The sequence below is a fragment of the Ylistrum balloti genome, unplaced genomic scaffold (assembly GCF_031769215.1).
Source record: "Ylistrum balloti isolate Yb309-2 unplaced genomic scaffold, AGI_CSIRO_Ybal_v1 Utg369702, whole genome shotgun sequence".
NCBI classification, from domain to species: Eukaryota; Metazoa; Mollusca; class Bivalvia; order Pectinida; family Pectinidae; genus Ylistrum; species Ylistrum balloti.
This window is the reverse complement of record NW_026781932.1, coordinates 598,827-623,519: the sequence shown is the minus strand read 5'-3', so window position 1 is coordinate 623,519 and position 24,693 is coordinate 598,827. Positions and strand designations below refer to the sequence as shown.

Here is a 24,693-nt window from a genome sequence, read left to right as displayed (position 1 = left end):
CATCACTCTATAGCATTAAGAGGTTTAGAGGGCCTGTATCACTCCTATAGCATTAAGAGGTCTAGAGGGCCTGTATCACTCTTTAGCATTAAGAAGTTTAGAGGCCCTGTATCACTAATATAGCATTAAGAAGTCTAGAGGACCTGTATATCTCCTATAGCACTTAGAGGTTTTGAGGGTCTGTATCACTCCTATAGCATTGAGAGGTCTAGAGGGCCTGTATCACTCTATAGCATTAAGAGGTTTAGAGGGCCTGTATCACTCTATAGCATTAAGAGAGTTAGAGGGCCTACATCACTTACAAAAATATTTCAACCAAAATGGTGAAATATGCTTTCTGAAAACAGTAATGTAATATACCATATTCTGTGTACAAAGGTGCTAATGTATATAGGAAATTATTGCTTCATGCCCTGTGAAAATTTCAAATGCACGATGTGGCAAAATAAAATTATTCAAAAACACAATATCCTCTATCTAACACAATAAAATATCTAATTAATACTAATGTTCTGTCTTTATATGAAAAGAACAAGTAGAATCATATCCATTCTTTCTGTATTGAGTTTCAATCCATGCAAAACATACAATCTACAAGAATGCTTGCGACTCAATGAAACATCTGTACTTAACATCAAGTTTAAGTATCAGATTTACAAAGTTGTTATAAGGACAAAAATACTAAAACCATGAAAATCTCTGTGTAAATAATTTCTATTTCTTCGCTCTACCAAGAAATTCTTATTGAAACAAATGTTGATTTTTAAAAGTCATGACATAAATGGTGGCAGATATATGCAAATCACAAAATTTTGATGTTGATTCCAAACATGTACTGAGACGTTTTGGATATTAATTTTTCTGTAATCTAATAAGACGCCTTGATAAGGCTGTATTGATCAGATACATTATATACTATCTTGTAAAGGATGAAAAACTTGATACTCAATTGTTTCACAATAATTCATCAACATCTGAAATTATCAAACTAATACAGAACATATAACAATGGAAATAAATAGGAATTGATCTCATCAACAACATTACACACAAAATCAGGACAGTTACAAAATAAATTAAAGCAATGTAGATACTATACTAGTGCATACATTATACACTATTCACATAATCAGTAAAGTATAAATTGATTATGATGGTAAATTATATTGTACAATTACATGTGCAATAGTAATATACAAATGGCAGTGTTACAGCGTGTATTTCTGATCACATATAAAGTATTGATAACGGTTTTTAAATGTTATAGAAAGTCATTTTTGAATCCCAATTCACTCTTCAAACACTCCCCCGACCAGAGCCTCACACCCCTCCTTCAGATACACACTTCACTTCTTACAAACCATTTCCCTTTCATTTTTATTCTGTATCCTAATAGCTCCTAAATACTGTACTCCAATCCATACACAGTATCCATATTCTAGAAATCCCACTCTAAATCAATACATAGGATGCCTAACTACGGTATATCCTCCCAAAATTAATTCTATATCACAAAACTTTGATTACAGTTCCTGCTTCAATCTACTAGCCAGCTATGACTTGCCCCAACAATGGTTACCCACACTTCCAAAAAACATTTCTATTCCAACATCATATATCCTTCCTTATTCAAACTTTTCCTTCTTATATCATACCCTAACAGTTCCCTAAATCTTATACAAAACCCCTACCCTTATTCTGTGTGTGTATAAGTTCCATATCTCTTATTGAACACGTTATGAGATGTACTGTTACTGTACTTTGGAATCATAAACATCTCAACTCCTGGTAAATCACTTCAAAATCAATCTTCTTATTTATAACGGATTCAATTCTTTAGAATGAAATAAAGAAAATTGTTTCATGATTTCCTGGAAAATATATCATTTTTGGTTCAAAATTGATATTGAACTGTGAAATTTTGAACTATAAAAATAAACATCTATGATATATATAAGAATTCACTCTCACTAAAAAAATTCAAACTAGTCAGAATATTCATATGGCTCTGTTGCTTTCAACTTGCGGTCTTTGATACAGTCATATACAAACATCTCACAAACAACTGGCACCTGAAAAAAAAAGGAAGAAAAATCTTTATAAATTACAATTACATAAAATACCATTCACAAAGATATTCAGTATGTATGATTACATAAACATCATTGGTAATGAGGTCAACGGTCAGTAGTCCTGTATTGCTTACCTAGTTCAGAACATGAATTGCAAATGACTGTATGCTTTTGGGGTGGACATCTTTGATTTCTGAGCTTGACAATTTGGAGAAACCAAGTGCAAACAGATGTGCGTTGTAATCACCTTGAAATATGTTTTAATCAATCTGATAACTAGGTAGACATTTTGTATCTCTTCCTTATCTATCTTGTTCTAACTTGCTCAAGGAGTAAAACGGTGAGGAAACTACAATTTATTTTCATGAGTCAACGTTATTGCTAAAACAATGGGTCCTGCAATGTAAAATTTAACAGTATCAAGAAATTCTACAGGTCCCATCAAAATTCTATGAGTACAGGACCAGGACTTGCATGCAGATCAATCACTGAATCAAATTCCCTTCGCTAAAATTGTATTCAATACAAATGGAGTTTCAATGAAAAATTCAAGTATTTGTTTCACTCTGAAGCTCTTCCATAAGGTAATCTCTATACATGTATTTGAAGAAAATATTCCATTATTCAATTAAATGATGCTGTGCAGTAAATCGGACTCAAGAGCAATTGTATACAATCAAAAGTGATTTTGATATCCCCCTCCATCCCAATGTTTTCCTTTTTGTCTTATATAATCCAGGGATTCAGATTTTTTTGAGGGTTTTTTTTTATTAAGGATATTTCATACCAACTTCAGGTAAGTCAAAAGTCTCTACCTACACTTTCAGAATTAAAAAAAAATGACTGCACGATCCATAATTCTTACCCCTTTTGACTCTGCTTGCTGCACTTTATTACTTTTATTTAGGAATTCCATTTGTGAGGCCACCAGTATACTGAAGACTTTTGGTGTAGCTGCAGGAAAAATCAGTCGGTTTAAAAAAACTATAGAAATTATAGAAAAACACAACAAAATAACATAAAAGTCAACTGAAAGCTGTAATTCCACTGAATATAAAATATGTAAATGAATATAAACTTTATCATTTGTTTTACAACCATTGTAAGGGGGGGGGGGGTGTCTTATTGTGGGAGGAAACCAGAGTACCCGGGAAAAACCCTTGTTGTCAAGCAGGTGACCCATTGCCTTTTTGCATCCATTCCAGGAATCAAACCATGTATGGATAGGTGAACAGCGAGTGTGTCACCACTGCACCACCCGACCACCCCAACTAATACATATTAAGAATGCAAGAGGCATCATGTTACAGAACTTATGATAAATACATTATTTTATAAAATAACTATTGTTCATCACCCGTGTATCATGGAGCATTTGTTCATTTTCAAGAGCATTACTATCAGTATGAGTAACTTGTTTCTTTATAAAAATGGCTCTTTCTGAACAAGCTTACAATGTGTGTTAAACAGTTTGATTTCTCTTTTTAAACATTTCATTTTGATCTTCCCTTTCAACTAAAATAAACAATTTTTCATTTTAATATTAATTATTCACTTCCATAGTCACTACATAAGTAATAAAAGATTAACTTACCTTTCCCAGATCCATGTTTCTGTGCTAGCTCCAACATTTGGTTTTGTTTAAGTTGGAATATTCCAGAAAACATGAGTTTCTCATTTTTAAAAGCTCTGTAAAAAAAACATTAAAATGAATTAATGTTTAAACAACTACTTTTTTCTTTTCCCAATAGCTCACAATGTGGGGAATACATAATTTTCATTAACAAGTTATGTGAATGTTTAATGCAAGTTTATTTCATGAAAATATCAATTTCATGAAGAATCCATATGTAAAATCCATCAGACAAAAAGCTGAGATAAACTTTCATTGTTCAGAGTAGTGACCATTCAGGTCAGATGACCTTAAAATATTTATGTTAACTCAATTTTAACTACACGTCACACAGCAAGGAAAAAACCATTCTTGCAAAGTGCCTCGAGAAATTAAATCCAGGTCTCTGGCTGATATCCAAAGGCTCTATCACATGTGCCACAGAAAATGTTGTATAAGCTGAGTGATGGGCCATTTTTATCATGCCACACTGACCAGGACCAGTGCAACAGGAAATGTTTAGTTACATCTTGTATTTTTATCATTTATACAAAAAAAAAGGAGATAATTTTACAGCAGTCAAGACATAAATGGTGCAAAATGTTGAATGTAACAATTTGTAAGAAATAATACTCACGATGATGCCTTGGAGTTAGCTATGGCAGCGTAGGCACTAGCTACCTTCTGATCATCAAGCATATCAGAATTGGAGACACCATCACCCTGTAAACAGAATCAAAACTATTACACATAACCTTCCACAGCAATCAACTTACACATCTCCAACGAATTGAAACACTGTATACACAGAATTTCTAAATTACTAATATCTCTCAGAAATTGTATCATATAGCACTACTCAGTCACACAAATCTCCAAGGATAGTGTGGTTGGGAGACACAATTGAAAAACACTCCCCTTTCACCTAGATGTCCAGGGTTTGATTCCCTGAATGAATGTAAAAAGGTAGGGGTCACTTGTCTGACCACATGGGTTTACCCAGAGTTTTCCAGTTTCCTTTCACAATAAGACCCTTCGTGGGCTTTATCATGGCTTGCAAGACAGATTAATATAAGCTGCAATAATTTGTTTCATGTCTGTTATAAAAAAATGATGTTGAATTGAAAAAAGTTTTATGCAACATAATGAGCATCATGCATATCAAACTTCATTTCGCAAAAGGAAACAGATTATTTGCCAAGGAGATCATGAGATCAGATGAAAAAGTATCTGCATAATTTTTATCAGCTTTTAACAGTAAGACAGCCATATGCTAGCAATTGAAACTTTGGGAAATCAACTTTGTCAAGTAAACACAGTTGAGGGAAGCAGGTCATTTGCTATCTAGAAATGGAAATTTGCATTAGTTCATTTATGGTACAGATATTGTATTATGCAATAAAGTGGTAAAATATCTATGTCAGTCACTTTGTGAGTATACAGAGATTTCACTCAAGATTAATACAAAAGTGTCCTTTTAGCTACAAATGTATTTCAACACATGTAAGAAACTTCCAGAAGAGTTTAATGCCGGGCTAGACATCATCATACTTACTGCAGTTTTGTATTTGAAATTGGATACGGCATGTTCATAATGTACAATGTAGGATGGAAGGATGTGATTGCCATTGAAGATGACCAGTTCCTGTTTGTCTGGTGATGTGTGGGAATCATGCCCCTTTTGCAGTGGTGCTCCATGGATTAGCTTTGTACATTGGAACACATTCCCTGGTAGAACCTGGCACAACAGCAGTTTAGTTGACCCCTGAATATACCCCATAGAATATGCCGGAAACTCGCTGAAGTATACCCCTTTTCCGTACCATCCTGTGTCGGTCTTATGCTTAAATCCAGAGTCTCCTGCCAGGTTTAAGACATCTCATCAATAAATCCTGAACATACCAGTGAATTTCCTTGTGAACTCTTAAGTCGCTTAGTTTTTTGGAGACCAAAATAAATGTTTATTCAAAAAATAACTATTTCCGAGACATTTTATTTTGCCAATGAGAAGTAATCACTAAATCAACTGCACTAAACAATCATGTTATTTCTGACATGTTTATCATTTCATTTACAGATATAAGATGATCCAACAAAATCAATGAAAACTAAAACTCTCACAAAAATTAATGATTCTACAGTATATTTCCAAAAACAATCTTACACCAGCGCGATATTTTTCACTTTTGTATTTATTTTCTTTCCTTATTTTTTGAGGTACATGCAATAGAAACGTTTCCTTAAGGTTAAGGAAGTTATAAAATTGATATTCTCTGTTGCCAAGGTATCCTTGAAAGTTAGAGAGAAACTTTAAGTACAGGTTCAATGATTATTAGTGAAGAATTACCTGGAACTTTGAACCCAGTCTCGCAGATAGGGTGGATATTTTTCTCGTCTGTCCCATGAAAAGCTAGGACCGGATAGGATTTGTCCTCCCCTCTGTGCTTCTTCAAATCTTCACGGCCGGCTCTGAACGTCAAGGTTACTTAAATAAACTAATCTGGTTGACAGCTACCTTACACGTAAAACATTTAATTATGGAATAAAATAAAGTGTTTTTTGAATGTAATTAAAAGTTAATATAAATTGCGAGTGACCTACTGGAAAATTTCAAGAAATAACAGAAAGATTTGCCAGACCCCATGGCCTTTCAGTTACTAAGGAGCAGTTGTTTGAAAATTTTTAAGATATTTGACACTTGTGACCCTGAAAGTGGATCAAGGTCATTTATTTGAATAAACTTGATAACCCTTTATCCTTGCATGCTACAGTCCAAATATCAGAATTGTTGGTAAAAATCATTGATATGTTCTAACATTATAACCTATTATCCAAGCATGCTACTCACAAAACCAAAATCACAAAATAATCAGATTATATCACAATTTCTCAAGAAATGGACATTTTCCCCAAAAAATCTAGATTAATCCATGTACATACATAGACCTCAAAGTACAGAGATCTGGCACTCTTCTTGTTTTGTACACTTACAATATACTTATATTATAATGCACATGTTCACATAATGACCTAGGGACTGGGAATTTGTGCCAAGTCTGTGTGTATAACATTGAATCAGAATTATGATACTTACTTAAATTTTTTAACTAAAACAGGATTCACCACATACTCAACATTTGTGACGCGATATCTGAAACATATAATGAACCTGCAATTATTTTGGTGAAATTGGAAACTGTTTGTCCCTGGAGCATCAAGAATATTAATACTACTAAACTTGCCTAATCCGGGATGTCAGTTAGATATTAGACCATACAATTAAACAATTACAGCTCTTAGGAGGGACACCAGAAATCTTAAGGAATTCAATAATTTGAAAAATAAGCTTATAGAGTACTGGTATATTTCACATAAGCAGATAATCTACATAATATGTAGGAAGGTCCCATGGCTAAAACACATAGCTGATGGCTGTTACCACATACTTCTGGTTCTGTCGGGAAGTGCTCAGTGTTTTTGTTTCAGTTTATCATGCACATATATCAACACCAATATCTTAGTAACCAATCCAGTTAACCAAGGGTCCTTGGACTTGTTCCGTCACATTCATCTGTATTTATCTGAGACAGCCAGAAATACAGTCAGTGTGTCAGTCAGAGACAGAGAGAAAGAGAGTCTGGGCTCCTGGCTCAGTTCTTTGGGACTTGCCTGCTACCAAGCTATTGAACTTCACGTACACGTTTAAGTATATCTATTAACTTCATCACCATTCTCCTGGTAAATACTACAGACACAATTTACCATTTGGCCAGGGAGGACTTCTCTTTGTCCCCATTGGTTGAGCATAAGACTAGTGCATTATTACTAATGTAAATCAGAGAAGGCCTGTCTTTGAATCCTAGTGAAAGCGATGAAATAAATAATGACCTATATTACAACAGTTTCCATGAATAAAGAAGAAATCACCCCACAACAGAATAGATTTGCCCATCTGCACAAAACATCTTTGTTAACAAGACTTCTGTTCATGATCATCATCCCTATGAAACATAGAAGACTTTAGGAGTGGGCGGGTTTTTAATTCAGTAAAACTATCAAGAAAGCATTGTAGTGAAGAAAAAACTTGCTGAAAAGCATCTATATAACTTCAAATTCAAAGTATGCTTATTACTAAATCCTAACAGCTGTTTAAAATTTAGGGCACTAAAAAGTACTGCCTTCAATATGTTTACTATTCCAATGCATCATGATTTAGTTCCATTCCGATGTTGTTTTCATCAAATCACGATATATTGAAATGCTACATGATTACCCTATTTCAAATTCTACTTTCATTCCTTTCAAAGAAACATTTCATAAGGGCATACATGCACTGATGTGAGACTACCATTATAAGCATATTGAGGATGTGTAAAGCTTACGATGAGGCACCAGGACCACTAAGGAGTCTGTAGAACTGAGATTCTGCGAGTCGAAAATGAGTTTGGTCAGCTGACCCCTCCTTGTACGACCGCTCTGCCTTCATTGAGAAGTACACAGTCTTGTTCCCTTCCAAAGCTTCTTTCTCTCCTTCTACTAGCAACAACCCTGTGCTAACCTGAAGCAGTTTAGCATATTAAATTTATATTGAAATATGTTATTTACCTTATAAATTAAAAGTGATGAATATATATATATATATATATGTAGGTCAGTATATAATTAGCATTACATATCAAGACACAGTCAAGGATTTATAACAAGATGTCACTTAACTAGAACAGAGTTTGTTGTCGAGATAAGGTCGTTTTCTCTGTACTGAAACCATTGTAACTTGTAACACTGAACAGAATTTTGTATATTCTAGCCCAAATTAAATGGTTCAGATCAAAAACTTTGTTTCACATCTTTTTCACAGTTGGTACAGTACTATTTTTTATCAAGATTTTTATCAAAATTATTTTTTGGCAGACTGATCTGATATTCGGAGGTATAGTGTATAGTGGTCAGATTGTAATGGTCACTGACCTATTCTCACCATTTACCATTTCTCCATAATGCTGAGTGAATGTTTTTGAAAAATTCAATCTTACTTACTCATTTTTTTCCATAAATGTTTAAGTAGCAGAACTTGTTACGTAATATTACTAGCATGTGCATCCTCTCCACATGCTGTAAATGAATCCTTTTTTGTAGTAAGTGAATGTGTTTTGCATTTTTTTACACTGTCCACTACCTTTCCTGAGCCCTCACTCTGCACCTGATCAGTACCCAGCGCAGACCTGGTTCCTTGATATGAATATTATAAGAAATCTATGTTCACCGTCCATGTTACATGTTGTTATAACGATGATATACATTCAGTCTTGTGCTAAGCAACACATTTGTATTGCAGATTCCTGTCAATTGTCCACTGACTAATGTCCATGTGAAAGTCAACTGAAGTATAAAGTGCAGATCTCTTATCTTAGTTTAAATGACAACATTTTTTTCAAGAAAAATTTGTGAGCTGAAATATCACGACTGAGAAGGTGAAACATTTGCATTTGTGAGAATCAGAAATGGGTAAGAATGGGTCGGCAACGAGTACTAGTAGTCCAAAGTGGAGGAAAATGTAGTGTAATGAATATTTGGAAAACCAGCAAGTCTTGCTTTAGTAAAATCCTACCTGATCCTGAAGCTTCTGAAGTTTCTTGTCTTTGTTTTTCACTTCATCTTGAGTTTCCTGAAGTTCTTTCTGTAGTTTCAGTTTTGCTTCGAATGCCTTCTTGATGAGCTCTTTCCTTTCTTCTTCTGACATTTTTGAGTAGCTCTTCACCAGTGACATTCCTCGTTTTAGGATATCATCAGATTTCACCCCATCTTTCTTATCCTAGGAAAATCACCATGGCAACAATTACAATCTATAAAAAATATAGAAGCTGAAAATTCTCATTATGGCTACTTTACCTTATTGAGTACTTTCGAAGATATTGTCTGAGGACTTAACCATGCTTATCGTCGCTCAATGTCACTGGTTGACACAATTTTTACCCGAAACCCTTGTATCAACTTAATGTAAAGTTTATATTTGCTCAAAATAAATCTGGATAGGAACATAAACCTCAACTTTTTATAAGATTTGTATATACTGATACTGGTAAAACTTTAAATATTTGTGATCTGATAACTGAAAGACTCCTACAGAAAAGAAAATTACAATAGTTGGGAGTATGCTGCGAGTGTTTGGAACCCATCAAAAGTAAGAGATATTGAACTCGTTGAAAATGTCCAGATAGGGGTGACAAAACTACTCATGGGATTCAGAAATCTGACTTATCTGGAAAGGCTTGAAAGTTTAAAACTGCCAACGCTACAACACCATAGGACAAGAGGAGACATGATAAATCTTAAAAAAACGATGTCGTCTTGATGGAAGGAAGCATTTTTTCAGTCAACGAGTAATCGATTTATGGAATAGCTTACCACAAACTGTTGTCAACGCAGAATCTTTAATTAAATTTGAAATAATGTTAGATGAACATTGGAAAAATAACTGTTTTACATATGAACATTAACATGTACGTACTTGTAGTCGTTACATTGGAAGTGAAATTTGTTTTTATTATACTTTGTAATATACATGACATGGACATAGAGGCTGTGAAGCCTGCATCCATTATTTATGCTATCAAATGCTATTAATAGTCACATAGCATATAAGTACAATGCACATACACTGTTTCGGATGACTTCCAAACTTTTTATCAGTATACATTACAGTGCATTTTGTATTTATATCAAAATCTTGTAAATATTATACATCATTTTCACTTTAGTAAAGTAACTTAAGGCTTATATATAGCTAATAATAATAATGGTTTATACTAGTATCATCTTTCGAAGTCTGCTTTGCTTTGTGTGGATATATTGATGAATTTGTTTCATAGCTTTTTGTATAATGTTATACGTTTATGCTTTAATCGTAATCACGGACTTAAATCTAATATACAAGTCCGTGTCGTATGTGTGCATGTTGTTTTGAAATATTTTACATATATTCGCTGTCGGTTGTAAAAGCCCTTGGTACAAGTTTATTGTTACACACACAAATAGATGTGTGTGTGTATGTGTGTGTGTGTGTGTGTGTGTGTGTGTCGACTTAAAATATAATTGACTTGACTTGAAGATGTCCCTTATCTGGGTCTACTTTCACTTTAGAGCGAGGTTAAAATGAACAGCAAAAAACTTACTTTCTTTTCATCATCTGAATCGGAAATTTCGTCCGTGTCGCTGTCATCGTTCGATGTGATATTTGAAATAACAGTTGTTGGATGAGAGAATTCCGCGAAATGTAATAGGTTCTTTCTGTAACAAGACGCCCCATACTTGCAGGGAGGAAGCTTGGACATATCGGCTGTTAAAACGTCAGACGCCTTCGACCGACTGCTTCCTGCCACAGCTCCATCGTCTTTTGAGTTGTGATTGAATTCTTTAAAATGCTGTGGATTCTTACGATAGCATCTGGCACCATACGGGCAAACAGGTAAGGACGAATCAGTCTTTGCTTTCTTTGCGGGTGAAGCCATGTTCGGTGTTTTGAAAGAGGTGCTTTTTGCTAAATAGGCATTACAAACGTCATGACGTCAGTACAATGACAGATCGCGTCCGAACATGCTTCTGAGAAGGATTTTTTTTAAACATGAGGCATCGAAAAAGTAATCTATGCTAAACTAGAATAGAAATGTGTTAAAATAGTATTATTTTCAACTGGATAATAATTTTTAGATTCTGTTGTTAGTTTTTCTAAGACAACACTGCATACTGAAGATTTTCACTAAGAGGGCTAACTCGGACGATACTTTACAATAAGGTTTAGGCCTAGCTTTTTTTCAATATATTGCAATTGATTGTTCTTAATTCAATTACACAGGTGTTGATAAGTAGAGTAACCGTTGCTTAGGAGTGATTTTCAAAATGCCGCTCTTCCATACAACTTCATATTATGTAGAAAATGATGCACTTTAATTAATCTTCAATGAAAAAGCATTATGCCTATATTTTCCTCAGCAATATTCAGTCTGTAAAATCAGAGACGTATAACACAGTGTCATATACGTCTCTGGTAAAACACTGTTTTTCTTATGCATTTTCATCCCTTTAAAATAACTTAATATTTTCTTATTTTTGTTTTTTACATTCTCGATGACTTGTTTATTTATCTAGGATTGCATATATTATTTATTAAGTGTATCACCTTATAAACAATGACAGCTGGATTCCGATGAAATGTGCACATAAATAGATTAATTAGGAAATCCTTATCTGTTGATCAATAATTTACTTATTTCGTAATTCTCAATAGATATTAAATAATTTTTGACCACACCCACGGGATTTTACTGACTGTGTCATTATAGTCGCTGTCATTTCTGCCCGCTATCATGTGTTTGTGTTTACAAAATGAGCTGCCTCGTTTTCAAAATTTTGCGTGTCGCCGTTATCAGCGTTGAAATTGATAGGGGTTTCCCGAACCAAAGAAACTATCAAGCTGGACATCGGAAATCGACCGTGAATGTCGTGATGGCATAGAAATGTGACTTTAAGTGTACCAAACACACACACAATCAGTGACAAAATTAATGTTTTACCGTGATGTCTTCTTAATAAATATTATCAATAAAAGTAAAGCAAAATATTCTCACAGACCACCAAATAGAAAAACAGTAAACATATATTTAAAGGTGAATTTCCGAATCTCGCATTTGTAGAGATGGAACGAATTGTCATTTTGAAACGTTATAATTAATAATCATCAAGACTGAAGTTCCATATCATATCACGCAATACGTATTTTAAACCTTGACATTGGCAACAATTAAGTACAGAGGATGTACTTCCATAACTTCACAAACGAAAGCAAAGAGGGGACAATCTAGTAATCATTGGGATTCCTGAACAGAAAAAAGTCGTGACGGAAAAATCGGGAAGAAAGACGAAATTAAAGTAAGATATATTGTTTAAATTGTGTGAATTAATTGATATAAACCCACCTTGGAGTTATATTATTAAATGTTCCACGTAAAATATTCATGAATAGGATTTGTTAATATTCTATCATGCACTCGTGTTATTGCTCTCTGATTGTACATTCAACAAATCAAGTGACCTTTAATGAATTTTTTCAGTCGAAACAACCCATTCTCACAATAATATATGTCACACCATCAACTCGAATTCGTTGTGTGTCGGATTTCAATCACATCACTACACCGACCGTCGGGTCGTGTCAGTCACTTAACTGTAGCTCTATGTGGTGCCTGGACTCCCGAGGATGTCCAGAGCGACGTGGTTTGTCTGTAATTCTGCCCAGCACCCAGGGGTATCCCTAGTTTTATTACCCTACATACTCACTCTTGCACGACTTCCTCACCTGTCACACCTGGACATGTACACGTCTCAAGACAACACCATATAAGGACAGACACTGACACTACCTAACAGGTAACACCAAATAAGGACATACACGAAAATACACGGACAGTAACGAATACAGATTAAACAGGACGTTACAGACACTTACTCCAATTTACCCTGTGACATATATTAAATATACATATATATATATGTCGGGGGTGGGGGTTGGAGGGCAGGGGGCAGTTATCGGTTTAGTTTTATGATTCCGTCTGATTTAAATGTTCAAATACACCCCTAATACCTGCGAATTTTTATATTAATATATCAGGGCGAAATTTCGGATCTAGATTCTAAAATTAGTAGTCACATAGTTATGTAGCCGTTTACGTGTAATAAATGTACATTGTACTTTAAGTATGTAGCTCTAGACCTCGCCTTATAATGACTTCGTATGTAGAGATCTGTGTTATGAGTACTTTCAGACTTCAGGAGACATTTTACGTTGACTGTCAGTAGATCTTGTGTACACATGCTCGATTGCTAACCTCGTGTAAACACACGAACCAGGTACGTTGATTAAATACGTACTGTGAAGCTGTTGACGAGTGTGAAACAAAAATATGTCGTAAAGTTGGTTTCCTCTGATCAAAATCCGACATAGATCTAGATGGATGTGAGACAACGGACATTTAAAATCCAGCTTATGTAAACAGATGTACAGGTATGTGCATGTATGCTTTGTAGTTTATATATTCACCGTAGGTGTGTGTGACCTATATCAGAGACGTATATGTGTTATATACGTCTCTGCCTATATATGCCTAAGATTTGTACAGGTTACGTCTTCGTACACAAAGTTGTAACATTATGTGACATCAGACACGTATATAACACAAGTTCAAGGGTTCAATTTTATTATATAAAATTTTTAAATCTTCTCAAAAACCAAAAGGCCAAAGGTCATGATATTTGGACAATATCATACTCAATTGGTGGAAAATAAAGTTTAATAATATAAATGACCTTGACACATGTTCAAGGTCATTGGGGTCTTATTCTTCTTCTTTTTCTCCTTCCGTATTTTGTGGAGTCTCTATTTTTAGATGAGTGAAAGCAATTTTTGATTTTTTGGTTAGTATGTTATTAATGAAGGTCTGAAGGTGCTACAGGAACATTTTCAAATAGGTCAAAAATCCAATATGGGCGCCATGACGTCATACATTAAAATCTTAAAAACCACAATAACTTAAAAACCGATTATTGTATACAGTTTGTGGATTTATATTATTTGTGGGAAATTTCCTTATCGGAATATTTATCATTACATGTTATTAGAAAAATGTAAAATATAAAAGTTCGCTTTGGGTCAAAGGTCACAGATTAAAAACATTTATTTCTCTGGATTTTTGAATTTTTTCCCCATAAATCAATGTAGAATGATAATCTGATGAATTTGAAGTCTTCATTTTTTCCGTAAAATTTTTCGTTACCGTTTTACGCCATTTTGAAAATTTCCTTTGACTTTTAAAAATGCCGACAAAAAGTTCAAATTAAAAATTATTCCTAGATCATTAATAAATATCTTATTTAATTGGTATGAAAAAGTTTCCCCATGTGTAATTTACCAATTGATGAAATTTTGAACCAGATTGAAAAAACAAAATGGCCGCCATGACGTCATGTCCGATTTTAGTTTAAGTGTCAGTATCTCATTACCGGCTTAATGAACTGAATTTAACTTTGGATATGTAATGTAGAATTATATATCAATAACGTTTCTCAGAAACTTTTTCTATAAAACGACAACTTCCTGTTTCGGTTGAGGGTCAAAGATCATATTTGCAATTTTCAGAGCTAATTTTTGAAAAACTTAATAACCAAAGGACCCAGGGTTTCGTTATTGTGTCTGCAATATGCCGAGATAAAGGGCTACCAAGTTTGTTTATATGACTGACCTTGAGCTATTTTTATGGTCACTGAGGTCAAATATGTTAATTGTCTTATTAAATGAAATGTTCAAAGTATTGATATTTGTCCAGTAACTTGCTGAAAAGATAGGCTACTAAATGCATGCGTTAGAATTGCCATATAGGCTAAATTATGTTAAGATTGTAAAAAGGCTTTTTCTCAATGAAGTAACCACCAGAGCGTTGACATTTGGGAACAATGTAGGTGAAAAGCCCGTTAAATTGTTTCTAACAATTTCTAATTGTGATTGTTATGCCTTTTGATGATCTTAGAGTGCGAGTGATCTCCCTTGCATGACGCCATTCCTTCTAGCTTCTGTACCACGTTGTGGACCCGCCATGTTTGTGTAATGTCAACATGCTCGAAAGAATACACACGTCTACAAGTTACTGACGTTTTCATTCCATATGTACAACACTCAAACGTTACAAAGGTTATCGAATGTAAAATCACAGTTGTTCCTGTGATGCGTATAGGCCGTTTTACATACATGTATATCTATAGATAAGCCTAGATACACTTGAACACGCTTCAGTAGAGTTGTACTGAACAGCATGTAACTAGCTTTTAGTTTAGCTTAAACATATTTTATTGCCAAAATATATTTAAACAAGGGAATAGGACACAAGTTATTACAACTTATTGGAGCCCTCTCCCAACATACATTTTCAAATACATGCTTATAAAGATATAGGCTTAAACATAAATTATAAATATTAAGTATTCACACACAGACATAAATACATGTATAAGAATCTTTTAAAACCTTTTGCTGGATTTAATGAAATTTTGCACGTCTAAAGACAAAATAGACTAGGTCCTCAGAAAGATCAATACTACCAAACAAAAGAAGCTCTATATTCAAATCTTCGTCTAATTCAGCCAGATTATGAAACAAAGTCCGTTTTTCATTTCTGAAAGTTTGACACTCAAAGAAGAAGTGAAAGGCATTCTCACATGAATGTCCACAGGAGCAAACTGGATTTTCGACAAGATTTACTCGATAAAGATTGTATTTAAGGGAACTACAACTGCGTCTAAGTTTAGTATGTATTATGTTACACTTCCGTTCACCATAACTAAAGTAGACAGGTGGGGATTGTTGTTTTTTTTATAGTAAGTGAGGTTTAATCAAATTTATGGAAGTCAGTGAGCGTACAGAGAAATCTAACAAGTTCCAGCTACGAAGCGTAGAAGGTATAAAAGAGAGGTTTTTAAGAGAAAGCCCAAATACAGGAATTCATTGTTATTTCTAAGATTGTATCGGTTAATATCTGTAACAATAGGAAGGCCAGTTATAATACGAGCAGCTTCTCTTTGGGCTTTCTCTAATGTAACTAGCATGACGAACACTTAAAAGTAAGACGGGCATGATCGATGGACCAGAGAATAAAATAAATCTATGCATAACTGAAATATTGATTGTTCATGCACTGACTCGTGTCACTTGTCAAAAGACAGTCCCAAACTGGTATGTTATTAAGTGCCTGTGTACTTTAACCTATATACTGTAAGTAAATATGATCACAGGGATTTGAGAATTTGTTGTAATCTATATGTCTACTCTGGTCTGTTTTTAAGATTTTCACCTGTTTTAGGAGTATGATCATGATCGTCCTCGTTAGTTAACAGCGTCGTCACTGAACAAAAATAAGTAGAAATGGCCTTCGGATTGTGACTTTACGTTATTCATACAGGTGCTTGTATATACAATATTTATGTCAAATGACCCACTAGCTTTAATATTACCAATGCTGTATTTATTGATCGGCTTTATGATGGGCTTTTGACTAGTAATATTCCATATTAATTCTGTCAGGTGATTCATCTTTTACAAATTTTAACATGTCAACAAACCATGCACGTGCAGTGTTCTCCTTACACTCTTTTCAACCGTGAAATGAAATTATGTGCTATTTTCAGCTAAACAATAACACAACTAATTTTTTATTAAAGTTTGGCAAAGTTATGGCTATGCGTTGAAAACTTACTAAACTTGATTGCCAGAGGAATACATTTTGAGATTGTTTTTATTGCTTGTATTTCACATTGAAGTTGTCAAAACAAATCGTTTTTGTTAAAAGTTTGGTAAGACTATGAAGGAGATTCGTGTGTAAGTTTCAAATAAACTTATTTTCATCAAAAATTAAAACAAATATATATTTGTAACGGAGAAATTTTAAATTTAGTGATCAGAGGCATACAAAACGACATATTACTATTTTTCTGAAATTACGCTATGTAATCTATAGTAAAGAATCTTTCTCCTGAAGCGAGAAATCCGCGCATGCGCCTCGCGGTATGTCCTCAATAGCTGTATACGAAGGACAGAATAGAGTAACATTTACCTGTGGCACACATTATAAACACTTTTTTATAATGAAAAGGTACAATAATCCACGTGCACATTGTAACGTCGTTGCTTGTAATTCAGTCAATTTTTATGAAGTGTGTTGAACTGCCACAATGCCACAATGCCACAATTCCTTTTTGGTATTGAATAGCATAGAACGTCGTGTCAAAATTGGCATAGATCCAAAAGATTATTTGTGAACTTATAATTAGTTAGGAAAAATAAATAGTTAAGAAATAACTGATGGTGGTCATTCATAACTAATAGGCTTGGTTTTCTATAATCCGGTTCATCGCACACTAAGTTATACTGATGACTAATAATTTAAATGTATAATCAACTGCACGTGTCATTTTGAAGTGACCACAAACAAACATCCCGATTGGCTTTACTGCTGACCTCTCTTTCAACAAGGACGTGTTGTCATCATGGCATAGCAAATGTTATAATTATTTTTTTAATCGAAATCGGGATGAAACTGAAAAAAGGTAACCTCTGTCATTAGAAGTTTATGAAATACATGTATGTTATCTCTTTCTTTGCAGAGATATTATGATGCAACGAATTTTGGTCACAAGGACCGACGCCCACAAACAGTAATCCACACAAAAAACGTATGAGAGGTAAATATTGGGCAATACCTGGAAGGACAACGATATAGCAAAAACAGTTAAAAAAAGTTCGCCAACTGCACTGACCGAACGGAATTGATACAAAGGGGGGAAACCCTCGTTGATTGATTAACAGGTTTTCCGTCTCCGTGCCTCCTCCCGTGCTCGGGTATTGTCTCACCGACGAACGTCAGTGTTCTGGGACGAAAGTCGCTATTGTTTGGGACACAATGTGTATGTGCCGTGTGTGTCTGTGGTTTCTTTGTAATGGCCGTTGTGGGTGTGAGATTTCTGACCCAGATCGGTCGATTAACGATTCACCAGAACCCTCCATCGACCAACAGTGCATTGATCACCCATCACCATCAGTCTCCCAAAACCACAAAACAGAATCGACCGGAGGTGCTTCTTAGTGTTTTCATTTCTTTCTTTCTTATTTCTATTTTTTCAGAAATACCTTGTGTTATGTTCTCGTGTATCCTTGAAAATAAAAATAACAAGTTTCTTCGTTGTATAATGACGGTCGTTTTTCTTTTAAAACCCTTACATAATGCAATAATTTATAATACTTCCGTTTAAAGCTCAGAAGTAAAGATTGTCAAAAGGTAATTACGACACTGATTTCTCCCTTAATTCCAACTAGATCAGAAGATGTTTCAAAGATCGTTTACATACTTTTCTTCTAGACTGAAAGAATATTTCACACCTCGTAGTCTAGAATTGGTCTATTCATAAACTGAGAGAATAGACAATGTATTCGTTATAATGCATTGCGAATGAAGATATTGCCAAAGTTTCTTTTGCTAAGACTTTATGAGATAGAAAGAGAGTTAGAATAGATCATTGTGCTCGGTTCATCATTACTTTTTATGTGTTCAAGGGCGAGGTAGACTGCACTTCCTTCTGTGAAAACCATTTAAGCGTTGTTCAGTAGCCTGTTTCCAGAAGCTGTATGCTGAGCAACGATGGCAACGCCCACTTCATTGTCTTACGAGCAATCGATATAGGTTTAAAAGCAGTCCACATGAATATATATGTATAATTAATCTCCAGCACACACATAAAAAGGATATATTCAGGGGGAACAGGATATGATATCGCAAATGGTTCAGGTTCTGCATATATCGATAAAAAACGTAAATTATAGATGAAGTTGAAGTATAGGTACCTATATTTGGCTTCATGATCACACATTTCAAAACACAGTTCCCAATCATCACTGCTTACACTCACAACATGACGATGACAGGTGTCTTCCTGGCGTCAGGTAAGTTTAAAATCATTGTATGAAAAAAAAAATCTGCTCTGTTTATCTTTTTCAAGCTCTAAAGTTATGTTTATTTTTACGAGGTTTAGCGTATTCTTAGTTTAGAACCTGATATTACTTTCTGGTCTGATCAAGAAATTTTAGCCTCAAGATTCAATAAATTTCATCTGGTAATTTCAGAAGACTTTCAAGTATATGTTTGAATGCCGTCAAAAGTGGCATGTAGGTTGCGACAAGCTTCGGGGACTTAACAATCCACCAGAAGTGGGTAACACTTGCGCTTTTTTAAGGAATGTTTAAAAGGTATTAAAATATCGATTTGTTTATATATTCTGCAGTTTTTCTGCTGTGCAGTATCATTAGATACGTTGTTTGTGTTGAGAGCTACTGGGAAGAATACAGTTTGCTGCGGAATAACCTACCAGTCTCTGAAGTCACCGTTATGTTTGAGACAAGCCTTTTTGCGTGTTTGATTTACTGTTCGAGTACGGATGGATGTTGTCTTGCCTCCTATATAGATACCAGTTCAGTTTGTAGACTTTACAGGAATGTCGATAAGTACAAGACCCAAAACTCTTCCTCCGTCTGGACCGTGTGTATGTTGGTTTTAATGTTGTATTTGTATTGTTCGCAAATTGTGAATTTTCATAACATAGATCAATTTTGATATTTTAGTAAGCGCACTCTGTCAGTCTTCCACTCTGTGCTACAGTCCTATAATTACTTGTTTTGTCTAGTTATATTTGGTTGAACGATTGTGATGAATGTAATTGATAAGAAACATGCAAAAAGCGTGATAAGGAAAATAATGTGAAAAAAATCGTAATCAAAACTCAAAATTTATAAATAATTTCATAAATCACAAATCTACAAACAGATAACTCACGCGCATAACCCTTTAAAAATGACGACTTCTCTCATGATCACCATCGGTGACTTCTTTAGCGTCACTGAAATCGATTTTAAACAACAACAAAAATCATATACCCGTGTGCTATAAAGGGAAAACCCAAATGAAAAATTGTGTTGGTAAAATAACAGATGTTTTATGGTTGTACGTTAAATACAAAGGTCAAATTACTTTAGTACAATTTTCGAATTAGGTAAAGTACATAGAGCTATTTTGTCTATATATTACTCGTCAGTGATGACAAGGGCTTAAATATTTAAGACCTAAATGATTTAGGAGGCGAAAGAGAATTATCGATATTTATCGTCAGAAATTAAGATGAAAATGTACCCTAACCCTTTCATTCAATAAAACTCATAAATCTGATAATTTCAGAAGAACAATAAGCATCTCTGTATGTTTCAAACCTTTCCACTATTCAGTTCATAAAGATCAAACTATTCTACACCGTTTCCCACGTTCTGCTCCAATAACATCTCACGATAATTCCGTGTGTATATTTATCATCAGTGTAATTAGTGCAAATCACTTTTGCCTTTGACATCATCGTCGTCGTCCTTACATGCATCATCATCATCATCATCATCATCATCATCATCATCATCTATGTCGTTCTTACAGTAAACAATAATTATGTTCATTCAATATATAAACAATTATTTAACCTTGGTCAGACTTCCGTTTCTTGGGAACTGATAGGCATATTCTTTCTACTACATGGAACTTAAACATAGATTTGATTTGCATATTATAGGGAAAGATGACGGCTGCCCGTGTGGATGGTACAGATTCAAAACTTCATGCTTTTTATTTGCTGATGTAAATTTGACGTGGGAGGATTCTAGGGTGAGCTCTTAATGCAATTTCATCTTGCCGTGTACAAATCAGGGCTATATGTTGTTAATAATATTATCCTACAGGTTTACCAACAGTTTTGTATTGTTGCCTGTATGTTTTGTTATATAACCTACTTGATGTATTAGTCATATTTCAATAATCAATCATTCATCTCTGGAACAAGTAGCGGGTGTCGTTTATGAAATAGTAGACGCTTAAGATTCCGGAACAACCTGGGCTTGTGTTCAGGAAACCCCATTCATGCTCAAATATATAATAAATGGACAGGCCCAAATGCATAAAGTGATAAATCTGAAATCAGAATGTTTATCTTTTTCGACAGATTTGTAGGAATTTCGGAAATATTTCAAATAAGATATCCTTTTTAATAGTAAGGGTTTTCCTTTCTAACTCATTTTTTATATGATTTTAGCAAGTTTAAAGAACGTTTAGTAGAGTATAGAATACCTGCTTGATCACGAGAAATGTTCTACTTTTCAGGAGTATTTGCATATTTTTCTTTTGTTCATATTTTGACCTTGTATTGAATTTGAGTTCGGATTATGATTTTGTTGACATTTTGTGCCCGTTATAACATTTGGTATGTTGTAAACGTGTCATTTAAAGTCAAAAGTTTCATGATTTATTTTAGGTTTATTGTCAGTTACATTACGGCCATCTGGCAGAGGTCGACACAGAAGCGGAGGATGCATTCATTCGAAGTGTTGTTCTCACTATTCCAGGTACAGTGATGTCTGAGTTTTTCTATGTAAAGAAGTTATATCCGCAATGTTTTCAACAGTATTACTATCCGTACTCCTGTCTCCCATGTATTGGAAATTGTATAAAAGTCATGCATTTAAAATCAGATAGAGCGGAGTTAAATAATGGATTTTACCGCCTCATATACCTGTTTGTCCCTACAGGTCTCTGAGGCAACGCCAATGGTCCAAATTCAGAACCCAATATGGCGACCAAATTTAAAGTGTTCGAAAGATATGAAAACATCAAGATAGGAGGTGCACCAGTAAACCCCGGGGGCTGAAAGTCCACCCGCAGTGTCAAAGTATCAATTTCCAAGATTGTACAAAAGAATTAAGTGTTAAGAATTAGATACAGTTGAGCCAGATAATAGATAGCGCTACTCCTCTTAAAACAAAAAATATATCTGCTCCTCCTTAATGATCAAAACATTTAAGACTACTATCCTTCTTTAACACTGCATAAAACAGCTTTTTCATCTCTTTAAGAGACAGGTCTACAATTGTCTGTTTAAAGTCTGTTGATGGCCATTGCTCTGTTTGAGAATAAACTTACTAATGAATTATACTAAATAATCCTCATATCCACACATCATTGTCCTTCATCCCCTCATGCAGACATTCCAACACACTTTGCTTCATTTTAGTTCTTACCATCATCTGTATCTTGGCCATCTCCTTTGTTAAGAATTTATATTACTTTTTAATTGCTTTCTTTCTAACTCTACTGATTTTATTCACAACCATATTTTATCTGTCATAATTCAATCAAAACTATCTTGACGTTAGAAATACCCCTGTAGCGGAAACAATCCATTGATAAAAAGATTAATCATTGCGTCACCAATTGAAGACCAAAATGGGTCTTGAAAAGTTTGACATGGGTGAAATTGTTGTTACAAAGTCACTTCGTACACATTTCACATACATTTTTGTTTTGTGATAAAACATATCTCCCACTGTTCCCACATTCTACAATCAAGTTATCAATTTGTACCGCAATACTATGGCTTCAGACATTGGCCTGAATACAGATTATGTCTAGAAAAAATCACTCCGTCTTCCGCTTTCTGAAAATCTTAAAATCAATTGAATTCATTACAATGAATGAACCTTTTTAAAAGTCGTTGGTGAAGTATGCAGTTGCATCCCCACTGATGCAATTGTGCATTAACAACAAAGGAAATATTAACATGGCATTATCATCAAAATCCAGAAAATTTGCAGGAAGAATTAGATCAGATTTTCCGAAAGGTTAAACCTCTTTCGCTTCATCGACGACACACGCAATGTAAATCTTGATCGATTGAAGTGAGTAATGTCATCTTTACAAACGAGAACAAAGCAAACAACAAAGGAACCTCGAGTAACGAGTATCAAACACGTCCAGCAACGTTATCTCGAATTTGGTATAGTTATTTCATTAAATGATGCAATAATTTTTTAATAGTGTACAAATTATTATGACAGAAGTTTAATCATTTTCAGTCCTCATTGTAAATTTAGAAGTTTTCTGGTCCGCGGAAAAAGTTATTATGGGTGGGGCAATAAGTGGGTCAGGCGTAAGTAAAACTCTCGTGTATAATAAGATCAACAAAATTTTTTTTCGGAACTATTTTTATTTCTCTTGTAGATCTTGACAGAGTCTGGTTAGGCGGGTCTGACCTAATTAAAGAGGATGAATGGATATGGAATACTTCTGGTCTGGTTATTTCCAGCTACTCTAACTGGGATGATGGACAGCCGGATAATAGTGGCGACCAAGGATCAGCTGATTGTCTCTGTATGAGACAGTGGGCTGATTTTTTATGGACCGATACCGAGTGTACAGCGGCCGGCATGCCCATCTGCGAGACACGTTATCACAAAAGGATATAGACGTTTTGAGTAGCACTTTTAAAAGAAATAAAGTAAATCCAAATGTTTACCGGATCTGAAATAAACCTGCAAAAGCCAAATCCAATTTAATAATTTATTGACAATGATGTTCAGATAAGTAAGACGATGCAAATTATTATTTTACAAAATATGACATGTTACACATAAGACTTCAATGATAATTATATAAGTATTGCCATATCAAGAAAATGAGTGCAATAGAATGAACAACTGTTTATTGGAAACATATGTACAAAATTAATAAAGGATTTCCGAATTATTGCGTTCAAAACTTGTTTTATGTTGGTACGTCTTTACGTGCATAGAAATGCATGGAAACCACACACGTAGACAAACTGGTTAGATATTCTCTTTTGTTGAAAGAACAACATCTCAAACATCCAACTGAGTACGAATCACCAATAAGGAAACACCAAGGACTAATTTCAATTTCTGTGAAATGTCATGGCCTCGGGAGAAAAAAACAACCTTCCTGTTTCGTCTTTCCAGGACTCGTCATTTAAGTTAAGAGTCTGAGGATAAGCATGGCGACCGAGAAAATAAAAATCTGTTAAAAGAGAAAGTTCCAAAGATATTTTATAGTTGTAGAGGAACATCTTAAATTAGGGGTCAACTAATTGCCTCCTTGTGGACGTTTAAATGCCGACCAAATTCCGCTTTTATCTTTGTTCGGTAATTTTGTGTGTTGTATGAAACATTTGGTTGTCATGTCTCTTAAGAACGGTGTCAGTAACTTATGTAAGCATAATTGGCTAGGGCCACAGCATTACGACGCAAACTCATAGATCTTGTATATCGTCGAATGCTGTGACCGTGGATGACGGCCCACTCCTCCTTCAATGACTGCGCCAGTTCCTGTTAGTTGGTTGGCGGATGTGGCCAACTTCGAACTCGTTTTCCAGGAACATCTCAGATGCTTTATTAGGTTAGAATTGGGGAATGTCACCGACTCTCATTATTGTACATCAAAGAAAATCTCGACTCTTCGGTTAACAATACATACGTCGGTGTCGGTGTTGGTGTCGCCGAGCCCAATCAAGACATTTGGTGCGATGGTGTCGCATGAA

General features: G+C 34.6%; 2 protein-coding genes across 3 annotated transcripts; one reads left to right on the top strand and one right to left on the bottom strand.

Annotated features, from left to right (window-relative positions):
- Positions 1-1,037: 1,037 nt before the first annotated feature.
- On the bottom strand, positions 1,038-11,221 carry LOC132565212 (uncharacterized). Its single transcript, XM_060229846.1, has 10 exons — positions 10,857-11,221; positions 9,293-9,496; positions 8,067-8,242; positions 6,779-6,835; positions 6,032-6,153; positions 5,240-5,544; positions 4,322-4,407; positions 3,667-3,761; positions 2,938-3,026; positions 1,038-2,072 (listed from the first exon to the last, which is right to left on the bottom strand). Exons 1-10 carry the CDS (start codon positions 11,190-11,192, stop codon positions 1,986-1,988), a joined length of 1,557 nt encoding a protein of 518 aa, XP_060085829.1. The 5' UTR covers positions 11,193-11,221; the 3' UTR covers positions 1,038-1,985.
- LOC132565213 (perlucin-like) lies at positions 10,909-23,845 on the top strand. 2 transcript variants are annotated; one of them, XM_060229847.1, is made up of 5 exons: positions 10,909-11,149; positions 17,887-17,964; positions 20,884-20,975; positions 21,619-21,709; positions 23,361-23,845. In XM_060229847.1, exons 2-5 carry the CDS (start codon positions 17,958-17,960, stop codon positions 23,603-23,605), a joined length of 435 nt encoding a protein of 144 aa, XP_060085830.1. In that variant the 5' UTR covers positions 10,909-11,149; positions 17,887-17,957; the 3' UTR covers positions 23,606-23,845. The 2 variants fall into 2 exon arrangements, with proteins under 2 accessions (XP_060085830.1, XP_060085831.1); XM_060229848.1 differs by lacking the exon at positions 10,909-11,149 and adding an exon at positions 13,702-13,741.
- The last annotated feature ends 848 nt before the right edge of the window (positions 23,846-24,693 follow it).